General features: G+C 45.8%; 1 protein-coding gene across 8 annotated transcripts in view; it reads right to left on the bottom strand.

Annotated features, from left to right (window-relative positions):
- Positions 1-23,296, bottom strand: part of APC (APC regulator of WNT signaling pathway) — a 163,947-nt gene that overhangs the window by 51,939 nt on the left and 88,712 nt on the right. For 7 of the 8 annotated variants that reach the window (XM_007497809.3, XM_056803963.1, XM_007497806.3 and 4 more), the window contains one exon: positions 8,719-8,823. The exons of the other annotated variant lie outside the window; for it this stretch is intronic. In XM_007497809.3, the coding sequence (XP_007497871.2) occupies positions 8,719-8,823 (105 nt within the window). The remainder of the gene's footprint in view (positions 1-8,718; positions 8,824-23,296) is intronic. 8 annotated transcript variants of the gene reach the window in all.

Below are 23,296 nucleotides of genomic sequence, written 5' to 3'. Positions count from 1 at the left end.
CGTGTACAAAATGGAGCCCGTAGGATCCGTCATGCTGACACACCATTTGTGTGGCTGCACACCTGCCCAAGTTCATGGGTTCTAGGTTAGGAAGCCCTGGATTAGGCACGCTCTGAAGTCTCTTTTAGCTCTAGAGCCAGGATTCCGAGGCAATCTGTGAAACTGGGTTTTCGTTTCTCTTCACATTTTCTCCTACTGGAACTCCAAATGGTTGTCCTCTTGGTTAGAGTACCCCCTTCCCTTGCTTTAAGCCATAACTAGCATTTCTGCATTCATTTGGCTTGAAGAGCTCTAATTTCCAACCTGCTTTCCACCCTAATGGCTTCCTTGAAGAATTCCTTGAGAATTCTTTAAGAACTCTTGATTCACTTGGAGCTTTTGCTCTAGGTTACATAATGTTTGAGGAATCCACAGGTTTCTCTCTTTTCGTGGAAAAATTCCTTACTAAGACAATACTTATCCACTGCATAATGGTTTGGGGGCAAATTTTTATTCGAGTTTTATGTCTGTGATCAAGAAGCTCAGTTACGATCTAGCTTCTTTGATTTTTTTGTCTTTTTCTTTTACTTTCATAGATTCTTTCTGGCTTCCCTCCTCAGTCTTTGGCCCTTTCCTTGTACTCTGCTGTGGCATGTCCCACAGCTGGGCAATGCTGGACTCTCTGAAGTGGGAGGTTAGGAAATCGGGTTTCTTTTCCCGCCCAGAGTAAGCCCTGTAGAGACAGAATTGATCTCAGTTCCCTCTTCCATCTAGCCCCTCACAGATGATCTTCTGGCCTCCTCTCCACCTCTGATGCATTCTTTACTCCTTCCGTGGCTGGGTGGATCCAATGTCGTTCAAACTTTGTCCAGTGTGGTTCCGGTTGAGCCAATCAGACAGAAGTGCCTAAAACTGGCCCCTGAAATAGCTGCCTTCAAGATCTAGGCTGCTCCTGGCGTGTGCGGTGGGGAAGCCTGGACACAGTAAGAATGAGGGTTTCAGGCACTTTGCTCTCGTAATGTTCCTTCATAAAGATGTTATGTTGCGAGACTTTCCTGCTCTGTTCTTGTGGGTTCCGCTCCAGCATTACAGATTGGGCATAGATTTCTTTTTCCTCAAGTTCTCAGGCAGAACACAACTACTCTGCTATCTCCTGATCCCTGGACTTCACTTCTATCTTGGAATACAAATTAAATAGTCATTGATTGCCTCTACCACGTTTTATGCCAGTCACTGAAAGAAATTTTGAGGTGACTAAGATACGGTTTGCCATCAAAGCGCTAGAAGAAGGCAAAAGACATTCCCACCAATACTTCATAAATAGCAAATAAATATATTTGTAGATAATGAGGAAGAATGTAAAGAAGGAAACCGACAATACTATCTTTCCCCTTCCTTTTCTACCCTTTGGTGTATTTATTAAATGAGAGTCAATGGAGTGGAGCTTGAGGTCCAGATGGTGGAGGGGAAACTGATTTAAGTTTGGGGAGCTCAGACAGGCTGGAAAAATCTGAGGGGAGGAAAGGGTGGAGGACAGTGAGGTGGATGGGAACATCTCAGCTAAAGCGAGGCTCCCCGTCCCCAGTTAAAAACCAAACCAAACAAAGCAAAGCAAAAAGAATCAAAGAAAAGACACCCCACAAGGAAAAACCAACCAGAGCCCAAACCTCAGTTCTATAATAAGGAAACTGGTTGAGTTTGTAGGATGAGGAATTTTGGAAAGGTGCCTGAATCCGCAGTGTGGAGGAGGCAAGAGAGGGCTGTGTGTGAGCTTAGACCTTTGAGGAGGAGAGCGGCTAGCGTTCGCACACTCGGTCTCTGGCTTTGGAGGAGCCTTGCGCTCTGGATCTAGCTCTGCTAAGAACTGTCACCATCTGAAGGGGCCTGCATTTTCCTGACTGTGGCTTGACTGCCTCAAGAAGACCTTGTCAGATCTGCTGTTTGGAGAAGTGCTTGTGAGAGGAGAAAGGCCGAAATCCTGCTTGCTGAGCCATCTTAGAACGACGCTCTGGTCAATTGGCTTCGGAGCCCCTTGGCCGACCGATTTGTCTTCCTGGAGACACTTTCAACAGGAATAAGTTAAAGCGTCTTTATGGGTTTAGGAGTGATAAGGAGCTCAGAGGAGCCTTTGCTGGGAGGCAAATGGAGAAAAGTGGGTAGATATTTAGTTTCCCGTTAGTGTTTTCTAAACCCAATATTCATATCTTCCAAAATACAAATAAATAGATTTTTAGAGATATTTTTAGTCTCCAAGCAGTTGTGTACTGGCCTAGTGAAGCTGAAAAATACTTTGTAATCATTCAACAAAGTATTCTTTTTTTTTTTTAAGCCCTCACCTCCTGTCTTGGAATCAATACTGTGTATTGGCTCCAAGGCAGAAGAGTGGTCAGGGCTAGGCCATGGGGGTCAAGTGACTTGCCCAGGGTCACCCAGCTGGGAAGTGTCTGAGGCCAGATTGGAACCCAGGACCTCCCATCTCTAGGCCTGGCTCTCCGTCCACTGAGCCACCCAGCTGCCCCCTTCAACAAAGTATTCTAATAACATCCCTTTATACCAAAACATTAGTTTCAATTCATCTTTCTTTTAGAAAACTGTTTTGTCTAGTGAGTTTTTAGTGCACCTTCATTTCTACAAAAATCAAGCCAAAAGCACTCAGTGCCTGTGTTATCAACTCTGGTCTTGGGCAGCTGCTCCTTAGCAGAAAAAAAAATTGTAAATTTGATTTTTCTGATGTGAAGATGACAAATGACCTGTTGGAATGTGAGGCAGTTTCCTTCCCCTCCCTTTTATCTACATTATTCCCTAATAATAAAATTCAAACTAATGGGGGGAAAAACACCAGATAAACACAACTAAAGGAGACAGCCTTGTGTAGCTTTTGAAACCGAATGTTCGACAGGCTATCTAGTGGAGGCTGGCACAAGCTCACGGTTCAAATATCCACTCAGGACTTAAAGCAAAACATCTTGATTGTGACTCAAACTGCTCGTGATCTGAGGGGCGCATGTATCAAGGTACCACTGAATTATAACAGTCTTACTGGTAGACCTGTCTGCCTCAAGTCTCTCCCTGCTCCAATCCACTTCCCATTTGGTCACCCAAGTAATATCCCTAAAGCACAGGCTCTCTGGGAGCTGGATGATGAAATGCTGTTTGGCATTCAAAGCCCTCTATAACCTTGGCCCATGTTGGCTAACCTATGGCACGTGTGCCGGAGCGGGGGGGTGAGGCAGTCCCCTTCCGCTCTCCATGCATGCTTGAGGACATTTCTCACTTGAAACACTCCTCTGCCCAGCAGTGCAATGGAAGTGCTTCCTCCCTCCCTCATCTGGGGTTAGGCGGGAGGCTTACCTGCGGCATGAGGGTTGGGCACTAAATTTTCACTAGCTCTCCTCCATGTACGGAATTCCCACCATTATCCCATCTCCCAACGTGCCTTTTCCCTGGCTTCTTTTAAGTCCTGGCTAAAATGCTGTCTTCGATAAGAAGCCTTTAATTATCTTCCCTTCATACTGGAGCTTTTTCTTTGTTAAGGATCCCTAATTCAGCATGTACACAGCTTGTTTGTACATAACTAGTTGTACACTGTCTCCTCCATTAAGACCGTGAGCTCCTCGAGAGCAGAAATCGTCTTTTGACCTGTCTTCGTAGCCTCGTTGCTTGTCTTAGTGCCTAGTATATAGCAGGTGCAGCACAACCCTCTACCAGCCCTATTGAGGATAAAAGTTCTGAAGGGTTATAAAAAGAACATCTTTACATAAAGGAATGTAAACAGTATTTTAGAACTTATTCATTTACTGTTTTCCCCTTCTCAATTGTATTTGTCAAATTTTCTATTCAACCCTAGTCTTTTTATCGGAAATCTTTGAAAATCCTGTTTCATGAAATATCCTTTTTTCCTCCGGCAGGATTACACTCAGTTTTGCTGGGCAGGTTGCAATACTAGCACCTTTGCCTTTTATAATATATCTTCCAAGCCATCTGATATTTTAAAGTGGTAGCATCTAAATTCTGTGTGAATCTGTGGCTTTCAGTATTTAAAATTTTTCTTTCTGGATGCTTGCAGTATTTTCTCTTTGATCTGGGAATTCAGTATTTTGTCTATAATACTACTAGGAATTTTTATTTTGGGTTCTTTTTCAGGAGGAGACTGGTTTTACTTTGTCCTCTTATTCTAGATTTCCCATTATAATTTCTTGAAATAGGATGTTCATGCATTCTGGGTAGGCCAGTGATTCTTATATTATCTCTCCTCAATTTATTTTCCAGGTTATTTTTCCCATGAGATAGCCCATATTTTCTTTTCTCTGTTTTTTTTTTTAGTTTTTTTACTTTGTTTTATTGTTTCTTGATATCTCAAGGAGTAATATTAGCTTCTACTTGGCCAATTCTAATTTTTAAGAAGTTATTTTCTTCAGTAAGATTTTGTACTTCTTTTACCAAGCTGTTCATTCCTTTTCCTAATTCTCTCATATAGTTTTCATTTATTTCTTTTCTCATTTCCCCCCTCTACTGTGCCTCACTGATTTTTTTAAAAAGAGACCAAACCTTGTTGTGCTTGAGTCCACTCTGCATTTTTCTTTGAAGCTTTGCTTACAGACATTTTCAAGTCATTGTCTTCTATGTCCGTAAACTGACCTTCCCTGACACTAGAGTAACTTGTTACGATCGTTGTTTTTTGGCTTGCTAGTTCTTCCAGCACACTTTGTGTTTAGCTCTGCTCCGCTCCGATGGCCCCGTCCTAAGCTGCCGTCTTCCGTGTCCTTCGGTTGTTTTCATAGCTCAGTCTGGAAGCGTCTAAGTTCTTAGGGCTTCCAAAGTGGAGCAGTCCAGGGGAAAGGTCTGCTCACTGACCAATTCCCGACCCGGACGGGTCTGCTGGCTTGTGTGGAGTCGAGTTTCCACAGACCGACGCCGGACTCAAGTCACTGCTGCTCCCCGAAAACCTTAGAGATGCCAAGAGACTCGACTGCCGCTTCTGCCTGGTTTCGTCCCAGGGCAGCGGGTTAAGGGCACGGCTAAGGGTGCAAACGGAATTTCTGTTCTAGTCCTGGCCTCCAAGCCAGGAAACCAGGTCTCTGCCGCTTGTTTCTTGCTCCTTACACGGGGAGGTTCCTGCCTTTCTGAGAACGCGAGGCTTCTCTCCATGCTGAAGCTGAGACCCCAAACTAGCGAATGGACAACAGAGAGGCTCCTGCTCTCCGTGCCGGCACAGGTTCAGTTCGCTGTCCCGAGGCTGCCGTGCCAGCTCCCACCTTGGGGTCTGCGTATCTCTCTCTTTCTGAGCTGCCCTGGCCTGCAGAACCACGGACCTTCTCCCTGGCTTCTTGCTCAGAATTCAGTCTGGCACCCTTTCTGCCAGGCAAAACTGTCACCTCTCCAGCGTCTTGGCTCCAGCCCATCTGCTTGATTCTAAGGCGCCCGAGTAAGGGAGCTGCCTGGACACGTCTGTGCTTAAGACGTCGTCTCCGTGGCGGCAGATAGAAAGGCCTGAGCCAGGACAAAGGGTGAAAGGGACCGAGGGCGGGGCCACGGGGAGCCGGAGGAAGCGGAGAGGAAGCAGTTTGCCCTTGTCTGGCTGCCGGCCGCGTCCGGCTCCGGGCCGTCGAACAACAGGATCCTGGCCCTGTTTGGCTTTGGACTCCTGCGGCCACTGGGGTATTTGGTCCCGCTTTTAGCTCAGTTAGTTACGAGGATGCGTCGTCATTCCTAAGCCTGGCGCAAACAAGGAAGCAGACTCATTTCCGGGTTTTCCTCCTGTGCTTCCCGTGCCCCAAGGCCCACCTTAACAGGAGGAAGAAAGAAGGCACGAAGGTGAGTGGGAGGTTCTTGCAATGATCGAGGTGCCGCGTGACAAGGGCCTAAAACTACGTGGCGGCTCGGTGATGGAAGGAACGCCAAACTGATAACAGCTGCCGGGATTTGGCCACGGAAGATGCTACCGGCTACGAACTTGCAATTCCCCTGCAGGATGGGCCTTTGGCCAGAACAGGAACACGGCAGGACGGCTGGTCTTAGAGCAAAGGGAGCGAGTCGTTTTGGGGATGGCGAGGCTGAGACATTCCTGGGCCGGCCCGCTAGGCAACTGACGAAGGCTTGGAGCTGGGGGAGGGCGCGGCCTAATGCATGTTATTAACGAAGGGATGAAACTGATGAGGAGCGCTGAGACGTGAAGGCAGCAAGTTTAGAGAGGGAAGCCCGGGGCATTTGGGGACCTTCGGAGAACAAGTGCAATGGGGGAGAGTAGTGAGGGAACCCCCGAAGGAAGCGGAAGTGCACCAGCTGTAGATGCGAGCCCACAAGGGGGCGCTCCACTTTCAAGTAGAGCTGACGCTCTAGGAACGAGGGGTGTGGAGAAGGTAGTCTGGGTAGAAGAGGCAGGAAGTGATAAAATGATACCGTTTATTCTTTGATCTTTGAGGGTAATAGAGCAGAGCTTTGGTCAGTAATAGATTCACTGAGTAATAAAATGACTATAATCCCTACTGGGGGACGAGCTTCTGGACCTGTAATTTCACGGACACAGGAAACTCCCAAGGGAGGAAACACTGACCAGCGCAAGCAGACATTTTCTCTGCAACTCAGTTTTCGAGAGTCACCAGAACACTGAGTGGTTATGCCAGAGAAACCTATCAGGCAGGATTTGAACCTGGGTCTTGGTTCTGTGAACCTTAAAAATTCTCCGACCCGACTTCATAAGGCTGGGTTGAGACCATTCCCCACTTCAGACAATGGAGGGACTTAGATGAGGAATGTGAGACCTCTGCTCCACGGTACTTAAGCCTGCTTTAGGGGAAGAAACTCCTCACTGAACAGTGCAAGGTGCTTACACCCATACTTGGAGTAAGGCAAAGGTTCTTAAGCCGCGCCTGTTTTAGGACCATACAAGGGGGTGCTAAGTACCTGTAAAGGTCAGGCACCTCGTGCGCTCACCAGGAGCCAAGAGCTGAGAACTTACTCAGGCGTGAATGACTCAAAAGTTTAGTCTACTCAGGTGTGAACTAAGAATGGTCCGCCCTTTGGAAAACGTCTACTGTGATTGGGAGATGGAAGGACTTAGGGGAGGAGACATAGGAGAAAATGCCCTTTAAAAGGAGACCTCAGGAGAGAGAGGGGACAGTCAGCTGGTAGAGTCAGCTGAGATGGAGCTGAACTAGTGTCTCTCTGAACACTAGAATCCTTGCTTGGACAGATCTTGTGGTGAGTGATTAAGGACTGACTGATCTTTCTCTTAGGGCTTGGGCCTGGGTTGGCCAGGGCTGCCCTGAGCCGGCCTATCCTTTTCTCATTATTTCCTTTCCTCTCTCTCTCTCTCCCTTTCTTTAATTCCTCATTTGTATAAATTAAAATCTCTATAAAACCCAGCTGACTTGGGTATATTTAATAATTGGGAATATTTCCCTGGCGACCACCTTATATTTGATTTAAAAACAAGACACTGTCTTGAAACATATTTTCTGCAGTCACAATTTAACAATCCACTCTTTTATCGACTACAATTTATGCCTTCCACTATTTTTATTATTACAGTTCTGAGGTAGCAGCTTTTTCTTGAACTACCACATTTTCGTTACTATTGTGTATTGCTTCTAAGAAGAACAGCAAGGGCTAAGCAATATGGGTTGTGACTTGCCCAGGGACACACAGCTGGGAAGTGTCTGAGACCAGATTTGAATCTAGGACCCCCCATTTCTGGGCCTGGCTCTCAATCTACTGAGCCACTCAGCTGCCCCTGATAATAAAATAATTTTAAAAAATGTATAAGTATGTCTATAATTGATATTGCTTCTCCCCTGAAACAAATAACCTCAAATTGATTAACAAGAGGAATACTGAGAGACTACCCTAAACTATTAAAGAAGGTTTGAAGATGATACCTTAAAAAGACTTCATTAAGATATGAATTGGGTAGGGGGAACAGAATACAATAAAAAAAAGGTCTAAACAGAGACAAAAAAAGTTTGTTTTGATTAACCAATGACTGAGTTTTGCCTTCCATAAACTATATGTATATAAAATACAATTGAGTGAAAAGGCATTTTAAAAAGTGCACAATAAAGAATTACTATGAATACTGATTATAGTATTAAAACTTCACTGAAATACTGGAAGTACAATGAACGTCATAGCAAGAATTAAAGGCTTGATAACAATGGAAAGTTACCTTAATATTCTCAAATGAGATAGATTCTGGATAGAATCTTATTAAAAAACTAAAAGTGTAAGATAATGCCAGACTATTCAGTCAGAAAAGATTCATTCCTTAGATTAAAAACACTTAAAAGCCAACAGGGAAAACCCCAAAAATTTATTTTAAAAGTGACTTGATGTTCATTTCCAGGTTTACAAACTCTAGAAGCAGAGTGGAAAATTAAAATGCTATGAGTGTTTCATCATAATGAATTAACAATACTAATAAAATATTTTTGTGCTACATTTTCAATAGTTCAGTCAGAAGTCAACAAAATGGACACTTCATACGTATTAGGCAATAAGCTTATCACTTGACACTAAACTCTGGATGCCATTTCATCGTTTTCAATATTGAAGAAGTTCTAAATATCCTTGGTAGTTTTGAGACTATTGTCAGCGCCAGGAAAAATATCCATCTTTTTGCTTTTGAAGAAACCCAACCCAAACCCGGCTAACCCAAGTGTTCACGTTACAAAGAAAAACAAACGAGCCACGTTGGCTCCCTCTGCAAAGATCTGATGTCGTCAAGCAAAATGCATCTTTTACCTGACTCCCAGCAGGGGGTGCCACGCTGACGTCGGCCGCTCCCGGGCCTTCGTTGGGCCGCTCGGCTTCATGGGAGGCATGATCAGGCTTGCTCTGAGAGGCCCTCTGGTAGATACAAGAGCGTGCATCATTACACACGGAAACGGAACGGGTACCCGCATCCCACCCCGTTAGCTGCCGCCGGCATCAGCCACCCGGGCTTGTAAAGACACCAAACGAGGCTTTGCTCTCGGCAATTAGCCGTCAGAGGACCACAGGCCCCCCGCAAGGCCAAGGGCTTTGTGGGCGCACAGAAACAGCAGCCTCGCCAGCTGAGCCTACAGCGTTATCGGGAACACGCCTGAACGGTTCTCTCTTTAAGGTCATACAATCCAGGGGTCTCATCGAGTTGCCTTGGGGCGACTTCCACCAGAAAGTGTACCTCACAGGCTGCAAATATTTTTCACTAAGAAAAATTCTGAGAAAATCTTCAAGGAATTGTAAAGACTAAAGACCACGAGAAATGTCCATTCTGCTATGAAAAAACCCAAGCAGGGATTTTCTTAGGTCACATGAAATAGAAAGGAAAGTACTCAAAGAAAATCAAATGTTACTTCCTCTAGAGTACGAATATTACCACTTATAGGGCAACTTCAGGTTTTCAAAGGTTTATAGATGTGTATTTTTAATAATGCCTTTTTTGATTCTTTGCAACAACCCTGTGAGGGAGATGTTATTATTTCCTTATTTTACAGACAAGGCAACTGAGGCTGCGAAAAGGTAAGTCACTTGTTCAGTCACATAATTAGTAAGTACCTAAGGGAGAATTCATACTCAGATCTGCCTGACTCGATTTATCCATTATATTACCATAATGATGTATGTTTCATTCTAAAAAAATCTAATAAAAAAACCAGTATAAAAATGAAATTTGCAAAAGATAAATTAGTGAAGTACACTGACAAAACTCCTCAATGGTTAGTCATTTCAGTGTTAGAACCACAGAATCAAAACCTGTTAGATCTGGAAAGAAGCTCAAAGAGGATCTTGTCTAAATTCTTCCTAGTGTAAGAGTTAAAATAGTTGAGGCCATAAACTGTAGTGATTAAAATAGTGGAAGACTTAAATTGTAGCAGATAAAAAGAGTGGATGAGTAAGTTGTGACTGCAGGAAATATGGTTTCACTACAGTGTCTTGTCTTAAAATCAAATCTATAAGGTGGTCGCCAGGGAAATATTCCCAATTATTAAATATACCCAAGTCAGCTGAGTTTTATAGAGATTTAATTAATACAAATGAGGAATTAAAGAAAGGGAGAGAGAGAAAAAAAAGGAAATAATGAGAAAAGGATAGGCTGGCCCAGGGCAGCCCTGGCCAACCCAGGCCTAACCCTTAAGAGAAAGATCAGTCAGTCTTTTATCGCTCACCACAAGATCTGTCCAAGCAAGGATTCAGAGGGACAGAGTCTCCTCAGAAGGAGTTCCAGCCAGTCGGCCTCCCTCAGACTGTCCCAAGAGCCTGTTTCCAGAGCTCTCTCTCCTTTAGAAGACTGTCACCTCCTTATAAAGGGCATTTTCTCCTATGTCTCCTCCCCTAAGTCCTTCCATCTACCAATCATAGTAGACGTTTTCCAAAGGACGGACCATTCTTAGTTCACACGTGAGTAGGCTAATCTTTGAGTCATTCACGCCTGAGTAAGTTCTCAGCTCTTGGCTCCTGGTGAGCGCACGAGGTGCCTGACCTTTACAGGTACTTAGCACCCCCTTGTATGGTCCTAAAACAGGCGCGGCTTAAGAACCTTTGCCTTACTCCAAGTATGGCTGTAAGTACCTTGCATTGTTCAGCGAGGAGTTTCTTCCCCTAAAGCAGGCTTAAGTACGGTGGAGCAGAGGTCTCACATTCCTGGTCTGAGTTACCTTCACTGCCCAAATGGGGAGGGGTCCCAATGGGGAAGGGTCCCAAGGGGGAGGGGTCCCAATGGGGAAGGGTCCCAATGGGGAGGGGTCCCAATGGAGAGGGGTCCCAATGGGGAAGGGTCCCAATGGGGAGGGGTCCCAATGGGGAAGGGTCCCAATGAGGAGGGGTCCCAATGGGGAGGGGTCCCAATGGGGAGGGGTCCCAATGGGGAGGGGTCCCAATGGGGAGGGGTCCCAATGGGGAAGGGTCCCAATGGGGAGGGGTCCCAATGGAGAGGGGTCCCAATGGGGAGGGGTCCCAATGGGGAGGGGTCCCAATGGGGAAGGGTCCCAATGGGGAGGGGTCCCAATGGAGAGGGGTCCCAATGGAGAGGGGTCCCAATGGGGAAGGGTCCCAATGGGGAGGGGTCCCAATGGGGAAGGGTCCCAATGGGGAGGGGTCCCAATGGGGAGGGGTCCCAATGGAGAGGGGTCCCAATGGGGAGGGGTCCCAATGGGGAGGGGTCCCAATGGGGAGGGGTCCCAATGGGGAATTTCTAAAGTTTACGACCCTAACCCTATGAAGTCGGGCCTGAGAACTTTTAAGGCTCACACTAGAGATGAAGAAACCACGGCTCACAGAAATAAAGTGACTCGCCAAAGGATTCCAGAGCTAATTGCTGGCAGACCTCAAGCTCCAGTCGCCCTTCGGGTGCTCGTTCAGCGGAACCACGTTGCTCTCATTACCCGTACAGACGTACGTCAGAGGCGCGTAGCTCCGTTTCTGACATCATCTTGGGGCCTCTGGCAGCAGAGTGCGCCACAGCGGCCTCTCTGATGGGGCGGAGGGACTTTTCTGATGGGGGGCTCTACCCTGGCGAAAATCACGGGACGAAAATTCCTGCCAGTCCATTTTTACAGAATCATTCCGCACCTCTCTTAGTATACATCCATATCACAGATGGGAAAACAAAAGGAAGAGACCCAAGGAAGAACAAACAGGAAGCTCGATTCAAGGAACACATTCCTCGGTCGGAATCCCGGATCCGTGTTTCTTAGGACCCTGTCAAAAGCGGGTGGAGGCCTCCTGGACCGGCGTAATGCTGAAATCTGCTCAGGCCCGCCTATGGGAACAGGGTTTGCAGCTGAAGCGGCTCAAGGCTGCGCACTGATAGCGGAGGTGGCTGCCACGCACGGTCTCCTCGCTTGCCTCCTCCTTTCCTTTCCTTTCTTCTTCCCGCCCTCACCTAGCGGCCATCGCTCACGAATCACTGCGCTTCATCAGCAGCACTTCGATTTGAAGTCTGCCTGGGTGCAGGGCTGGAGACAGCCCTGCCAGAGGCTCCCGGGCACACGTCCCCCTTTCCTGGCCAGGACCAGCAAGCTCCGAGGGTGTCACTCAGTCAAAGGAACACGCTGTTCCTGCCCTCGTTCGACATTCACGTGGCTTTTTAGCTCTCCTCCTCTTCGTTTATGTTCTTCTCTGCTAGGAGGGGATGAGTGGCAAGAGCAAAGGAGAGGAGATTTCTGGGTTCAGGGCCGAGAGCAGCCCGGCCCCCATAAAAAGGGCTCCAGAGAAAGCAATGACAACCAAGGCAAAGAGAAATAAAAGCCAACTCCTCCATCCACGCCCAGAAGGGGCAGCCAGAACCCTGAGGAGCCCTGCAGGAGGTCCGCAGAAAGCCAGGCTGAACCGCGGAGCGGCAGCGTCCTGGGGGAACAGGGGCGCCTACCCTTAGTCTTGGGGGTCTGAAGTCCGGCTTGTCGGGGGCCACGTCCGAAGCAGGCACCCCCACACGGCGGAGTGTTTTGCAAGATAACAAGGAGGAAGCAGCTCAGGGCCCAGGGAGGCAGGGCTCGGTGTGCGCTCCGCGGAGCACTGGGCGCCAAGAAGAAAGAGGGCCAACGAAGGAAGCGGCTGTGCATCCGCCTGCGGGCAGGGCGGGCTCTCACCCCGGCCTGCGCGTGCGCCTCAGAGGCCGATCGGAGAGAACACAAAGAGACGGAGAAAGCGATGAGGCCAAGCTCACTCCTACGGGGGCTACCAGGAAGGAGACCAAGAGAGAAAGCCGGCATCGAGGCTCCGGAACGGCCGCGCAACGGCATCCAAACGAGAAAGAAGACCAGCCCCAAACCAGACCGCTTCATGCAAAAATGGGCTGGAGCGGTCTGACTGGCAAGCCCCAAACGGCGTCCAAATGCAGGGGCGACACGCTACGAGTCAAGAGGAGCACAAAAGGATCCCTGCAGAAACAGTACGACCAGAGCCTCCTGGAAAAGGATGGCTTGTCAAGGATAAGGGAAGCGAGGAAAGGAAACGGAGATTTAATAGAAAAAAGTTAAGGAAGTGATCTATGACTGACAAAGGGATCTGGCCATTGAAGACTGCGAAGGCTTCCTGGGCATCACAAACAAGAAATGGGCCGTTCTGTTTTGTCCCCAGAGAGCACAGGATACGGTTACGGGCTCTACCCTCACCTTCTCGGCTCCCAGGCCACCAAGACACTGCGCCCCCCAGAGCAAGGGGGGCGTACAGGGACAGTCCGGGGACAGGAAAGCCTGCCGCAGAGCTGGCGTGGGGGGCGTGAGGCACAGCGAGTAGTCAAGCGTAACAATGCAGAGAGGGAAGAATGGAAGGTGCTGAAGAGTTGTCAGAGCTCATCACGCCTGATCCTGAAAAGGCCTGGAAGCCACCCGAGTTCACTGAGCAGGGGTGACACGTTGAGGCCCACGCTTCAGAAGAACCGTTGTGGCGGCTGGTAGAAAGACCAGTCGGGAGGCTATTTCGAGAGTTCAAACAAAGAGGCCCCAACGAAGGGGGTGGCCATGCCAATGAAGACAAGGGAAGAGAACAAAAAGAGACGTTCGCAGGAGTCTCCTCCGGCCTCTGCACTAAGGAATCGGGGTGTCTTCGGTGGGGAGCTCGGAACCCCCACGGAGGCACTCATCCCCATCCCCTGTGCTCTCCGTAGACATCGGTCAGTCAGAAGGGCAATTCGTTAGCTTTTAGAAATGTGTGGTTATAAAGCAAGGGCTCCAAAATAACTTCTCACAAAGGAAGGGGCACCGCTGGGACACCAGGGAACACGTCTCGGATGGCTTGTCCCTCACTCAAATCTCTCCGTTTCAGATGGGTTCACTGTTACAGAAGACGACGGAGGTCCAGGCTAAGGTGCTCTTCCCCACCTTCCTACTGCAAGCAATCGACTCAACATATCTTTTTACTTGGTTACGGTTTTCAGATTTGGCTTTTTTGTTACCTTGAAAATAAGGCATTTCCTCATCCCCTTCACCGAGAATGCCTTCTTCTGTAAGGGACAACTCCATCCCTTCGGTCAATTGGAGCCAGGGACATCTCTACTCCAGCTACCCCCCCCCCCCCGGTGATTATGCGATCTCTCTCCTCTCTTCCACAGCTCTTTACACCTATTTCCCACACTTCTCACCTCTAACACTTCAGCCACTTGATAGAGAGCATCAGATCCCACTGCTTGACTGAAATGACTCCTGAACACCAAGTCCAAAGGCCTTTCATGAGTTCTCAGCTTTTTGCCTTAACCCTTCCCCTCCATCTTGGAATCAGTGCTGCGCATTGGTTCCAAGGCAGAAGACTGGTCAGGGCTAGGCCATGGGGGTCAAGTGACTTGCCCAGGGGCACCCAGTTGGGAAGTGTCTGAGGCCAGATTTGATCCCAGGACCTCCTATATCTGGGCCTGGCTCTCCATCCACTGAGCTACCCAGCTGCCCCCAGTCCTCATCTTTTGGGCCCTTTCTGCAGCAGTAGGCCATACTCTAAGATACATGGTCTTCTATGGATTTTCATGAGACACCTGCAATACGCTTCTTTTCCTACTTGTCTTCCTGTGCAACCCCATCACCCACGTCTACGTCCTGGATCTTCCTTTCCTCCCCCTGCAAGAAGAGGAAAATGCCATTCCACAGCTTTGAGTCTCCTGCCTCGTTCCAAGTGTCCACCATGAAAATGCTACTTCATTGCACAAGTCTCCTCCATTTCAGCTAAGGGGAGAAAACACCATTCCATCAGCCTGGATAGCTCTGCTAGGTCTCCAAGCTTCCTGTCCTTCCACTCCGCCAGGTCTCCTGCCTCCCATGGGAAGAGAAAACCCCACTGCACTGCCCAGGAGCCTCTTGTCTTTGTGGTGATGGGGGGGGGGGGGGGATTACTCCATTGTGACAGCCTCTTGCCTGGTCTCCAGAGTCCCTGAGGAAAAAGAGAAACTCCACCCCACCTATCCATCCACCCCCATGGTCTCTTCCAAAGAAGAGGAGGAAGGTCATTCTCTCACGGCTCCTGTCTTGGAAGGGGGGAGTAGATGCAAGCGCCTGCCCCCTCCTCTGAACTCAAGGTGGGGCCAAAGGCAAATGAACAGGAAGAACACGTCCTGGAATTCATTCCTCCGTGATGAACACGTTCCCCATTCCCCACTGCTCCATTCTATCGGCTCATTCCACTCATCCACCCGGTCCCAGCAATGCCGCTCTCTAACGCCTGTGTTACGCTTTCTGCTGGACGCTCCACATCACGCGCCAACAAACTTGCTTCCCTCTTCTGCTTCTTCCTACCATCTAGTCCTGTCCCAATGACACCTCCCTCTCCAGCGCTGGCTGCAGGAGGACTCATTTCCTCCAAGGGGGCTTGGAGCATGCTGCTCCCCGCTGTTATTTCTAGGCTCTCTCCTCCGCTGCTATCCAGTCAAAATGTTGGCAGTTGCCATCTACTGACCTCCAGGACGGTCTACGAATTCAGCATCTGCCTCGGCCTTTTATTCTCCTCTTCAGCTACCAGCAGATTTGGTACTCCTTTGAACTCTAGTATTACAGTTCTTCAACTTACTTCCAACGACAGGCAGTCACATTCCTGGCCTTTCAACCACTGCTTTTAGGCTGCCAAACTCTGCAGTTCCCTCATCTGCGGCTCCCCTACTAACAATCTAGCGTGGCTCTTTTCTTCTGCCGTGAAACCCCAAGCCATGCTGTCCCTGCCTACATCCTGAGCCCAAGACTCGATCACCTCTCTTCTTTCCCTTCGCCATCTTGACCCCTAGTGGCGCCAGTGTAGACAATGTCTCCCGTGGAGTCCCTCGCCCTCGGAGGATATCACCCACTGCCCTGCTCAGTCCTGGATCATCTGTTGCTTTCCTTAGCCAGCCATGTGGCTGACCCCAGTGGGAGAAGATCATGAATCTGAGGGCTGCCGTCAGCAGGCTCTCACTGCTATAAAGCAACGCTTTTCTGTCTCCCCGACCACGACTCAAAACAGCAGCTTTCCCAACCCTTTCCATTCCTCCTCTAATGGAGAGAGCTAACTAGGTGACCCAACAGAAAGAACGCTGAGCCTGGAGTCAGGAAAATCTGAGCGCACACGGAATCTCCCGTGCTAGCTGTGTGCCCTGGCAACAGCATCTAACTCCCACAGTTGTTGAGACGATCAAGTGAGGTAGCTGTCAAGCACTTGGCACAACAATTAGCAAGCAGCAGGCACTTAGCAACCGCTCTCTCCTCCCTGCCTCCTTGTCTCACATCAATCAGATCCCTCCTGCTACTATGATTTTGTTTGTCCCATGGAAAGGCACAGCCCATCTCTTTGTGGAAGTAACCAACGAATTATCCCATTCCAAATGGTATTCTCCAGAAGATTGCCCTTTCTATCATTCCCCCTCACTTATTTTCAATCATTCCTTATCCTCTATAGGCACACTTACGTCTCCTCCTTCTTCAAAAATTCTTCAGTTGGCCCATCCGTCTCTGCTAACTAACATTCCATATCTCTCCTCTCTCTTTTTTGTTTAACCTTTTATTTTTTTATTATTATTTTTTACATTTTTATTTGGTCATTTCCAAACATTATTCATTGGAAACAAAGAATCATTTTCTTTTCTTCCTCTCCTCTCTTTTATTAAGCCTTTGAGAAGGCAATCAACAATTGGTCCTTCCACTTCCTGTGCTCTCACTCTCTTAACTCCATACACGTTTCTGACCTCATCATTCAGCTGAGATTGCTCTTTACAAAGACACTAAGAATTTCTTACTTGCTACATCTAAAATCTTTTTCTCAATTTTCATCCTTGTCGACCAATTTGCAGCCTTTGAAAATGTTGAAGACCCTCTTCTATTTTATATCTTCTCCATAAGGAGTTTCTCTACAATCCCAAACAATAATACTCTCTCATTTCTCCTGATATCTATGGGACTGTTCCTTTTTGGTTTCCTTCAATAAATCTTTATCTGGATCAGGACCATTATCCTTGGGTGGAAAGGATCTAACTCAAAGAAGTATAGAACATAGCAGAAACACTGGGTGAGACAAAAAAAGAAATGACACCACTTAAAAGAGGAGCAGAGTCAGAAGCTCCAATTCAGGTATAAAAAAATGAGTAAATCAAAGAAGACACAAACCAGGATCAAATTTATTATAAATATAGCGATCTCCCAAGAGTAAGAGGAAAAAATCCCTAACGATTGTAAGAAAAAATTTAAAGAACAGATTTTTCACAGGGGTAAATCACTATCTAAAAGAAATGAAACAAGATGAAAAAATGAAATAAAAGATATAGAGGAAAATACTGAAAGGAGTTATTTAGGGTTAACTAAGCTATTCTAAGTAGTTTAAAAAAGAAAGTGGTAAACCCATAGAACAGACCAAATAAAAATTGACTCCCTGAGATATCAAGTATTATTAGAACAAAATCAAAGGACTGAAAAAAACAAGTAGAAAAGAACATATGACACCAGATATAAAAAAAAAAAAACAACTGATTTGGAAAACATCAAGGGGAGATAAATTATTAGCATCCCCTAAAAAGCATTAAAAAAATTGAAAAACAACCCCAAACCCAAATCAATATACCATTGCTTAGGCAAAATGATCCCAAAAACCAACATGCTTATAAATCTGAGTGCCCGTATAATTGGTTGGCCATTTTCTCTGCTATTCCAATTTTTGGCTCAGCTCAAATCTTTGATCAGGGTAATGCTATATTTTTAGAGAAACAGCCACAAATCTGGCCTCAGGTACTGCCTAGGTATTGTGACCCTGTTTGCCTAGTCTCTTAAACCTGTTTGCCTTGCTCTTCTGTCCGGTTGTTACTAGGATAGGAAGGAAAGAAGAGAGATGAGAATAGGGAAGGGAAGGGGAGGTGAGGAGAGGAGAGGAAATCTTTTTATTGGAAAATCTCCCTAATTTTGCTCCCCGTTGCTATGAGGCCTTTCATCTCTGGAGGAAAAAGATCCAAATTTTCTCTCTTCTATAGTCTTCTACCTGGAAGGCTGTGGTTAAAGAAACAAAGTCATTGTATTTCTTTCTAAGGCTGAATCTTGTATAGTCAGATCAGTATGTTTATTTTCCTATTAATAAACTCTAGATTTTATCATGAAAATATTCCTTTCATATTCAAATATCAGTGAAATTTAGAATACAGGGTAAAAAGTTTATGTAGAGGTAAATGTTTGGATTCAAACATTTAGTACTCAAAGGTCCAATCGGTTATTTAAATGGATATTTTGAGGTGTGAGTTGGCCCAAACAATAGCAAAGAAAAATCAACATCTCTAATTAAGAAATTACTTTTTAGTGGTGAAGCTAAAATGGTGGCAGAGTAGCAGGAGGCTTGTGAATCTCCTTCCAATCAATCACTACAAAGTATCTCAAAAGGGCAGAAATGTGAATAAAGGGGCTCTCCAACTGGACACAGCCTTAAGAACAGGCAATTTTGGGTAATTCCCATGCTATGAGGGGGCAAAATTGCAGTAATCAAAGTGCAAATTGATCAGCCCTCTCCCACACCACCTACTATGCCAGAGTCAGACTGAGGGAGGGGGCAATCTCTAAATTCTTGGAGGATGGCTGAGGGCACCACAAACTTACCCTTGAGAGCAGTGCAAGTTTAGAGACAAAGTTAAAAATTATATACTTCTTATAAGGATAATAGTGTTAGTTTTTAGTAGAATAGGGAAAATTTGGGTTGGTCAGATCAGGAAGGATCAGTATAGCCTATGCAAAGAGGAGAAGAAGTTCCTTGCAGAGCCAAGGAATTTTAGAAATCCTTTTATATTCTTATATGTTCAATAAATATTTTATTTTTCTATAACAAGAGTTTCCATAGAGTCCTTGCGCCTGGCCCTGAAGAGAAGTTCACTTACAAGCTTCACTTCACTACTAAAAACTGAATATTTTGTAGGCATAGCAAGCAGAGTATCTAATTAGTTTATATCTATAATCAATTCATTGAGTCATCATTTTTACAGCTCGAAGAGTTATGAATTGATCCAGCCATTGGGAAGACAATTTGGAATTATGGGCAAAGAACTTTAAAAGACTGCCTGCTCTTTGATGCAGCAATACCACTACAGAGTTTGTACCCTTAAGAAACAAGAGGGAAAAATACATGAACAAAAATACTTATAGCTGTAACTCCCCAAAGTGAGAATAGTCCCCAGTAAAATCACAGTATAGTGAATTATTAGGAATATATTGATAAGGGTTTGATAAGTTAAAGAATTTTGGAAAGTTGTCCCAGAGGCTGCAGAGTGGCTGAGAAAGAAAGAATTTCTGCAAGGCTTGGAATTTTGAAAGGGGAAGGGCAGAAAGGGTTCTAAGGTAGTTAGACTCTTATTTCAATGGAGCCTATCCAACTCTGCTCCCTCTCCTTATCTCCCTTTCCCCCCTTTCTCCTTCCCCTGCCCCCCCCATCTATAGGAGGTGATCTGTGGATTCTTTCAATCTCCACTTTTCCCTCTTGCTCTAGAATGTTGGAGCTGTTTTCTTGTATAATTTCCTGTAGAATGATGTCTAGACTTTTTGTCATGATTAAGGATTCTTAAGTTGTTTCTCCTGGACCTATTTTCTAAATCTTCTGTTTGGTGGATGAGGTGTTTCATGTTTTCCTCACTTTTTCATTCTTTTGATTTTGTTTTATAGTTTCCTGCTACTTGTGAAGTCATTTGCTTCTAGTTGTTGGATTCTAGTTTTTAAACACTGAATTTTATCCCTGGCTGTTTGATCATCCTTCTTCTTCTGATCTTTCATCTCCTTTGCCTCATTTTCAGGCTGATTAATTTTGGCTTTCAAGACAGTATTTTTTTTCCAGATGACTTATTTTGCTTTTTAAGTTCTTTTCCCAGTTGTCTTCAGCCTCTCTTAATTGTTTTTTGAATTGTATTTTGAGTTCTTCCAAAGCCTGTGTCCAATTTTCTGGAGTTTCTGTGTTTTTGCTTGGTGTTCCTTGATCCTCCTCTGTTTCATTTGCATTTTGTTCATTGCCTGGATAGAAGCTGTCGACTGTAATTTCTTTTTTCACTTTCTGTTGTTTACTCATATTTCATGCTCCTTTCCCCCCTATAGTTGCCTGTAGTCTAGTTCCTCTCATTTTGTGCTGGATCTGTGAGTTTGGGCTATTCTGGGCTGAAGGGGCTTCTCTGTTCTGCTGTTTGATCAGGTAGTTTGATCTTCCCTGGCTGACAGCAGAAGCTGAGAAGGAGCTGGGATTCTTTCCCTGTGGTCAAGGTTGCCCTTATTGATGAGATTGAGCCAGGTTGTTGTTGATCTGCATAGCTGGCTGTACTCTGAGCCAAAACCTCCAGAAGGGAGGGAGAGGGGGGTAAGGGGCAAGAAGGAGCCTTTTAGCTCAGATTGGGTTGCCTACTCTGAGCTTCTCCTCCAGCTGTCTCAACATTGCCTGTGTTTTAAGTCCTGAGCCTGGCACAGCTTTGCCGACAACGTTCTCCCTCCGGACTAGCACCCTTGCTCGCCCAGAGATTCAAGCCACTGCTGGAGGCTCAGTGCTGTAGGTGGGGAAGGGTCCTGGGACATTCCTTCTTCCTTCCCCTTAAACCCATGTGTTCTAGAGTTCAGGCTTTTTTGCAAGCATATCTTTTAAGTTGTGTCTAGGAGGAAGGTTCCCTAGCTCTATCCTGTTGTTAGATTTGGTTTTCAGTCTCCTGGAAGCATTGTGTTTTTGATTGGTGAGGATGGGTTTTCGGAGGTCTGAATTTTTGCCACCTCTACGCCACCATCTTGACTTTGCCTCCTTGTTCAGATACTTTTGATAGATGTAATCAAAAGTATCTTCATTAATAAAGTGAAGTGAAGCTCAAATGTGAACTTCCCTTCAGGATCAGGTGAGAGGGCACTAAAGAGACACTTATTTTAAAAAAATAATACAGTTTTTGGAATATATAAGGATAAAAAGGATTTCCAACTCTACGGATTTTAAATCCACCCAAATAAAATCCCTGGTTTTGCAAGGAACTGCTTCTCCTGTGTTTCACAGGCTATACTAATCCTCTCTGATCTGCCTAACCCAAATTTATACTACTCTAAATAAAACTACCACTATTATCCTCATAATTCTTAACTTCGTCTTCAAATTATAAAATAACAAAGGCTAGCTGGTTGAGCCTTAACAAGAATCAGGTTAGGACTGAGTCTTAACAGACTCAGAGTGAAACCAAAGACCAGATCTTTCTTTGGTCTTCTCAGATATAAACAAATCTATGAAGACAGAAATAGATAGTAAATAGTGTTTCCCAACTTGGGAAAGGAAAACACTGAGCTCCTTCAGTTCTTTCCCTCAGAGAGAAAGAGGGAAAGATGTTCCCTCCTCCAGCCCTGAGTGTGTGTCTCTGCCAACTGCCAGAGAGAGTAACTGACACAAAAAACCAGTTATAACTGTCAACATTTAAAATCAACACATTCTCTCAGCTCTGCTTCAAAATCTAATTCTTTCTCAAGCCAGCCACTTTACTTCTTATCTCTAAACTAATAAAACAAGACTTATTTTCTAATATCATCCTTAAACCCTCAATAAAGATTATTTTCCCCTAAAAGGCAACAAAGGTGCCATTGGGATTTGAATGGTTCCTATCTTTCTTGCTAAAAATTCCTGGTGAATGAGATAGAATTAAGTGTATTATTCTCCGAACAAGCATTTGGCTTATATCTCCCTCCTGAAATAGAAATGTAAATCTGTGTGACACTATTTCTTGTTGCTGCAATGACTGATGTACTCTGGCTGACTAGAGAACTGCTGCTAGTATGGGGAGACACCTGCCTATTTGCAATAGAGATAGAAGTACTTTGAGTGACACTGAGATACTATTACAGAGATGGGGGGAGGGGATGTTGCTACAGGGGAATGCTCTGGGGTTTGCCTATTGATCCCTATTTGAAGGCTCATGGATCAATCTATTTCCTAATCTCCTGCTCCCTCACTCCCTCCCTTCTCCAACCCTCTCCCTCCCAGTTTCTTCTTGAAGCCTTTGGCTTCCTCCATCCCCCCGAGTGGACTATGATATTTATGAGGAAAATCTTCTTCCTTTCTTTTTCTCAGGTAAGGGTTTATTGGAATAACAGGACAAGAAAACTGCAGAAAGAGGGATGAGGGTTTCCCTAAACTATAATAAGAATTTGAAGGTTTGGGAAATCAGTCCAGCCACAATTGTGACACAGAGGGACAGTTACAGAGATGGATGGAGGACAACTGTTTAAAATCTTCTTTCTTCTTCACAAAGCCACCAAAGTCTCTCAGCTCAACTCCAGAAGCACCCCACCCCCCACCCCCGTCAAGGGTCCATCAGCCTAGGACAGAACTAACAAAATTAGTTCAGGGTTTCTTCCCCCTCAGCCAGCCACCAAGAAAAGTTTCTCCTTCAGCCTGGCTTTCCTCCAACTCTTGGTCAGTCAAATCTCAGAGAGAGAGCAGAGGTTTCTCCCTTGGTCAGAGAGCCCAAAGCCAAGGTCTCCCCCTCGCCAGCTTCAACTGCCTCTCGTCCTGGGAACATTCTGTTTGGAACCTTCTTCTTGACTGACAGACAGAGGGCTTGTGGGGGGATGAGAGGTGGGGAGATGAGAATCAAGTGCCACATTTTGTGGCAAGACTATCTCAGGGAAAAGCAGATTACACATTATGAGCAGGAACCTAACATAATTAGGGCAGCTAGGTGACATAGCGGATAGTGTACAAGGCTTAGAATCAGGAATGTTTGAGCTCAAGTCTTGTTTCAGATACTTACTAACTCTCTGAATCGGGGCAAGTCGCTTAGTTCTGTTGCGTCAGTTCTGTAATCTGCAAAATGAGCTGGAGAAGGAATTGCCAAACTCCTCCAGTATCTTTGCCAAGAAAACCCAAAATGAGATCATGAAGAAGCAGTCACAACTGAAATGGCTTTACAACTACCAGAATGGCTTCCGATTTTAGCTATGTATCTCCCTACCATATGTGTGTGGGCTGATCAGCTGGTGAAATTGGAGCAAGTCTGAATATTTGTGATTTAAAGCACGTATCACTGAGGGCATGAATACAGGATCTGGGGATGAAGGAAGGAAGAATTCAGAAGGCCTGCCACCGTCCTGGCTAGATGGGAGGACAGCAATGACACCTTCTGCAGATAATTTTGGGTATGTCTTCTAAAGCATGGGATAGAGGGGAAAGGAAATGATGGCTGGCCCAGAAGTGCTAATACAACTGTACAGAGAATGGTCTTTCAGTTCCTCTTAAAGTTAGAAATCCTCTAAAGCTCCTCTGACCAATGTGGATAATTCAAAAGAGATCACAGAGGGAGGACTATCAAGATGAGTATTTTCTAGAACCTCCATTTTGGGGAAGAGCACAGAGCAGCCATCATTCATTCTACAAATTTTAAACCTTAGTTGCCTCCTAATTCTGCTAGAAGGACCATCTTTCATTG

The sequence above is a fragment of the Monodelphis domestica genome, chromosome 7 (genome assembly GCF_027887165.1).
Source record: "Monodelphis domestica isolate mMonDom1 chromosome 7, mMonDom1.pri, whole genome shotgun sequence".
Lineage (NCBI taxonomy): Eukaryota > Metazoa > Chordata > Mammalia > Didelphimorphia > Didelphidae > Monodelphis > Monodelphis domestica.
This window is presented reverse-complemented; position numbering and strand designations above follow the sequence as displayed.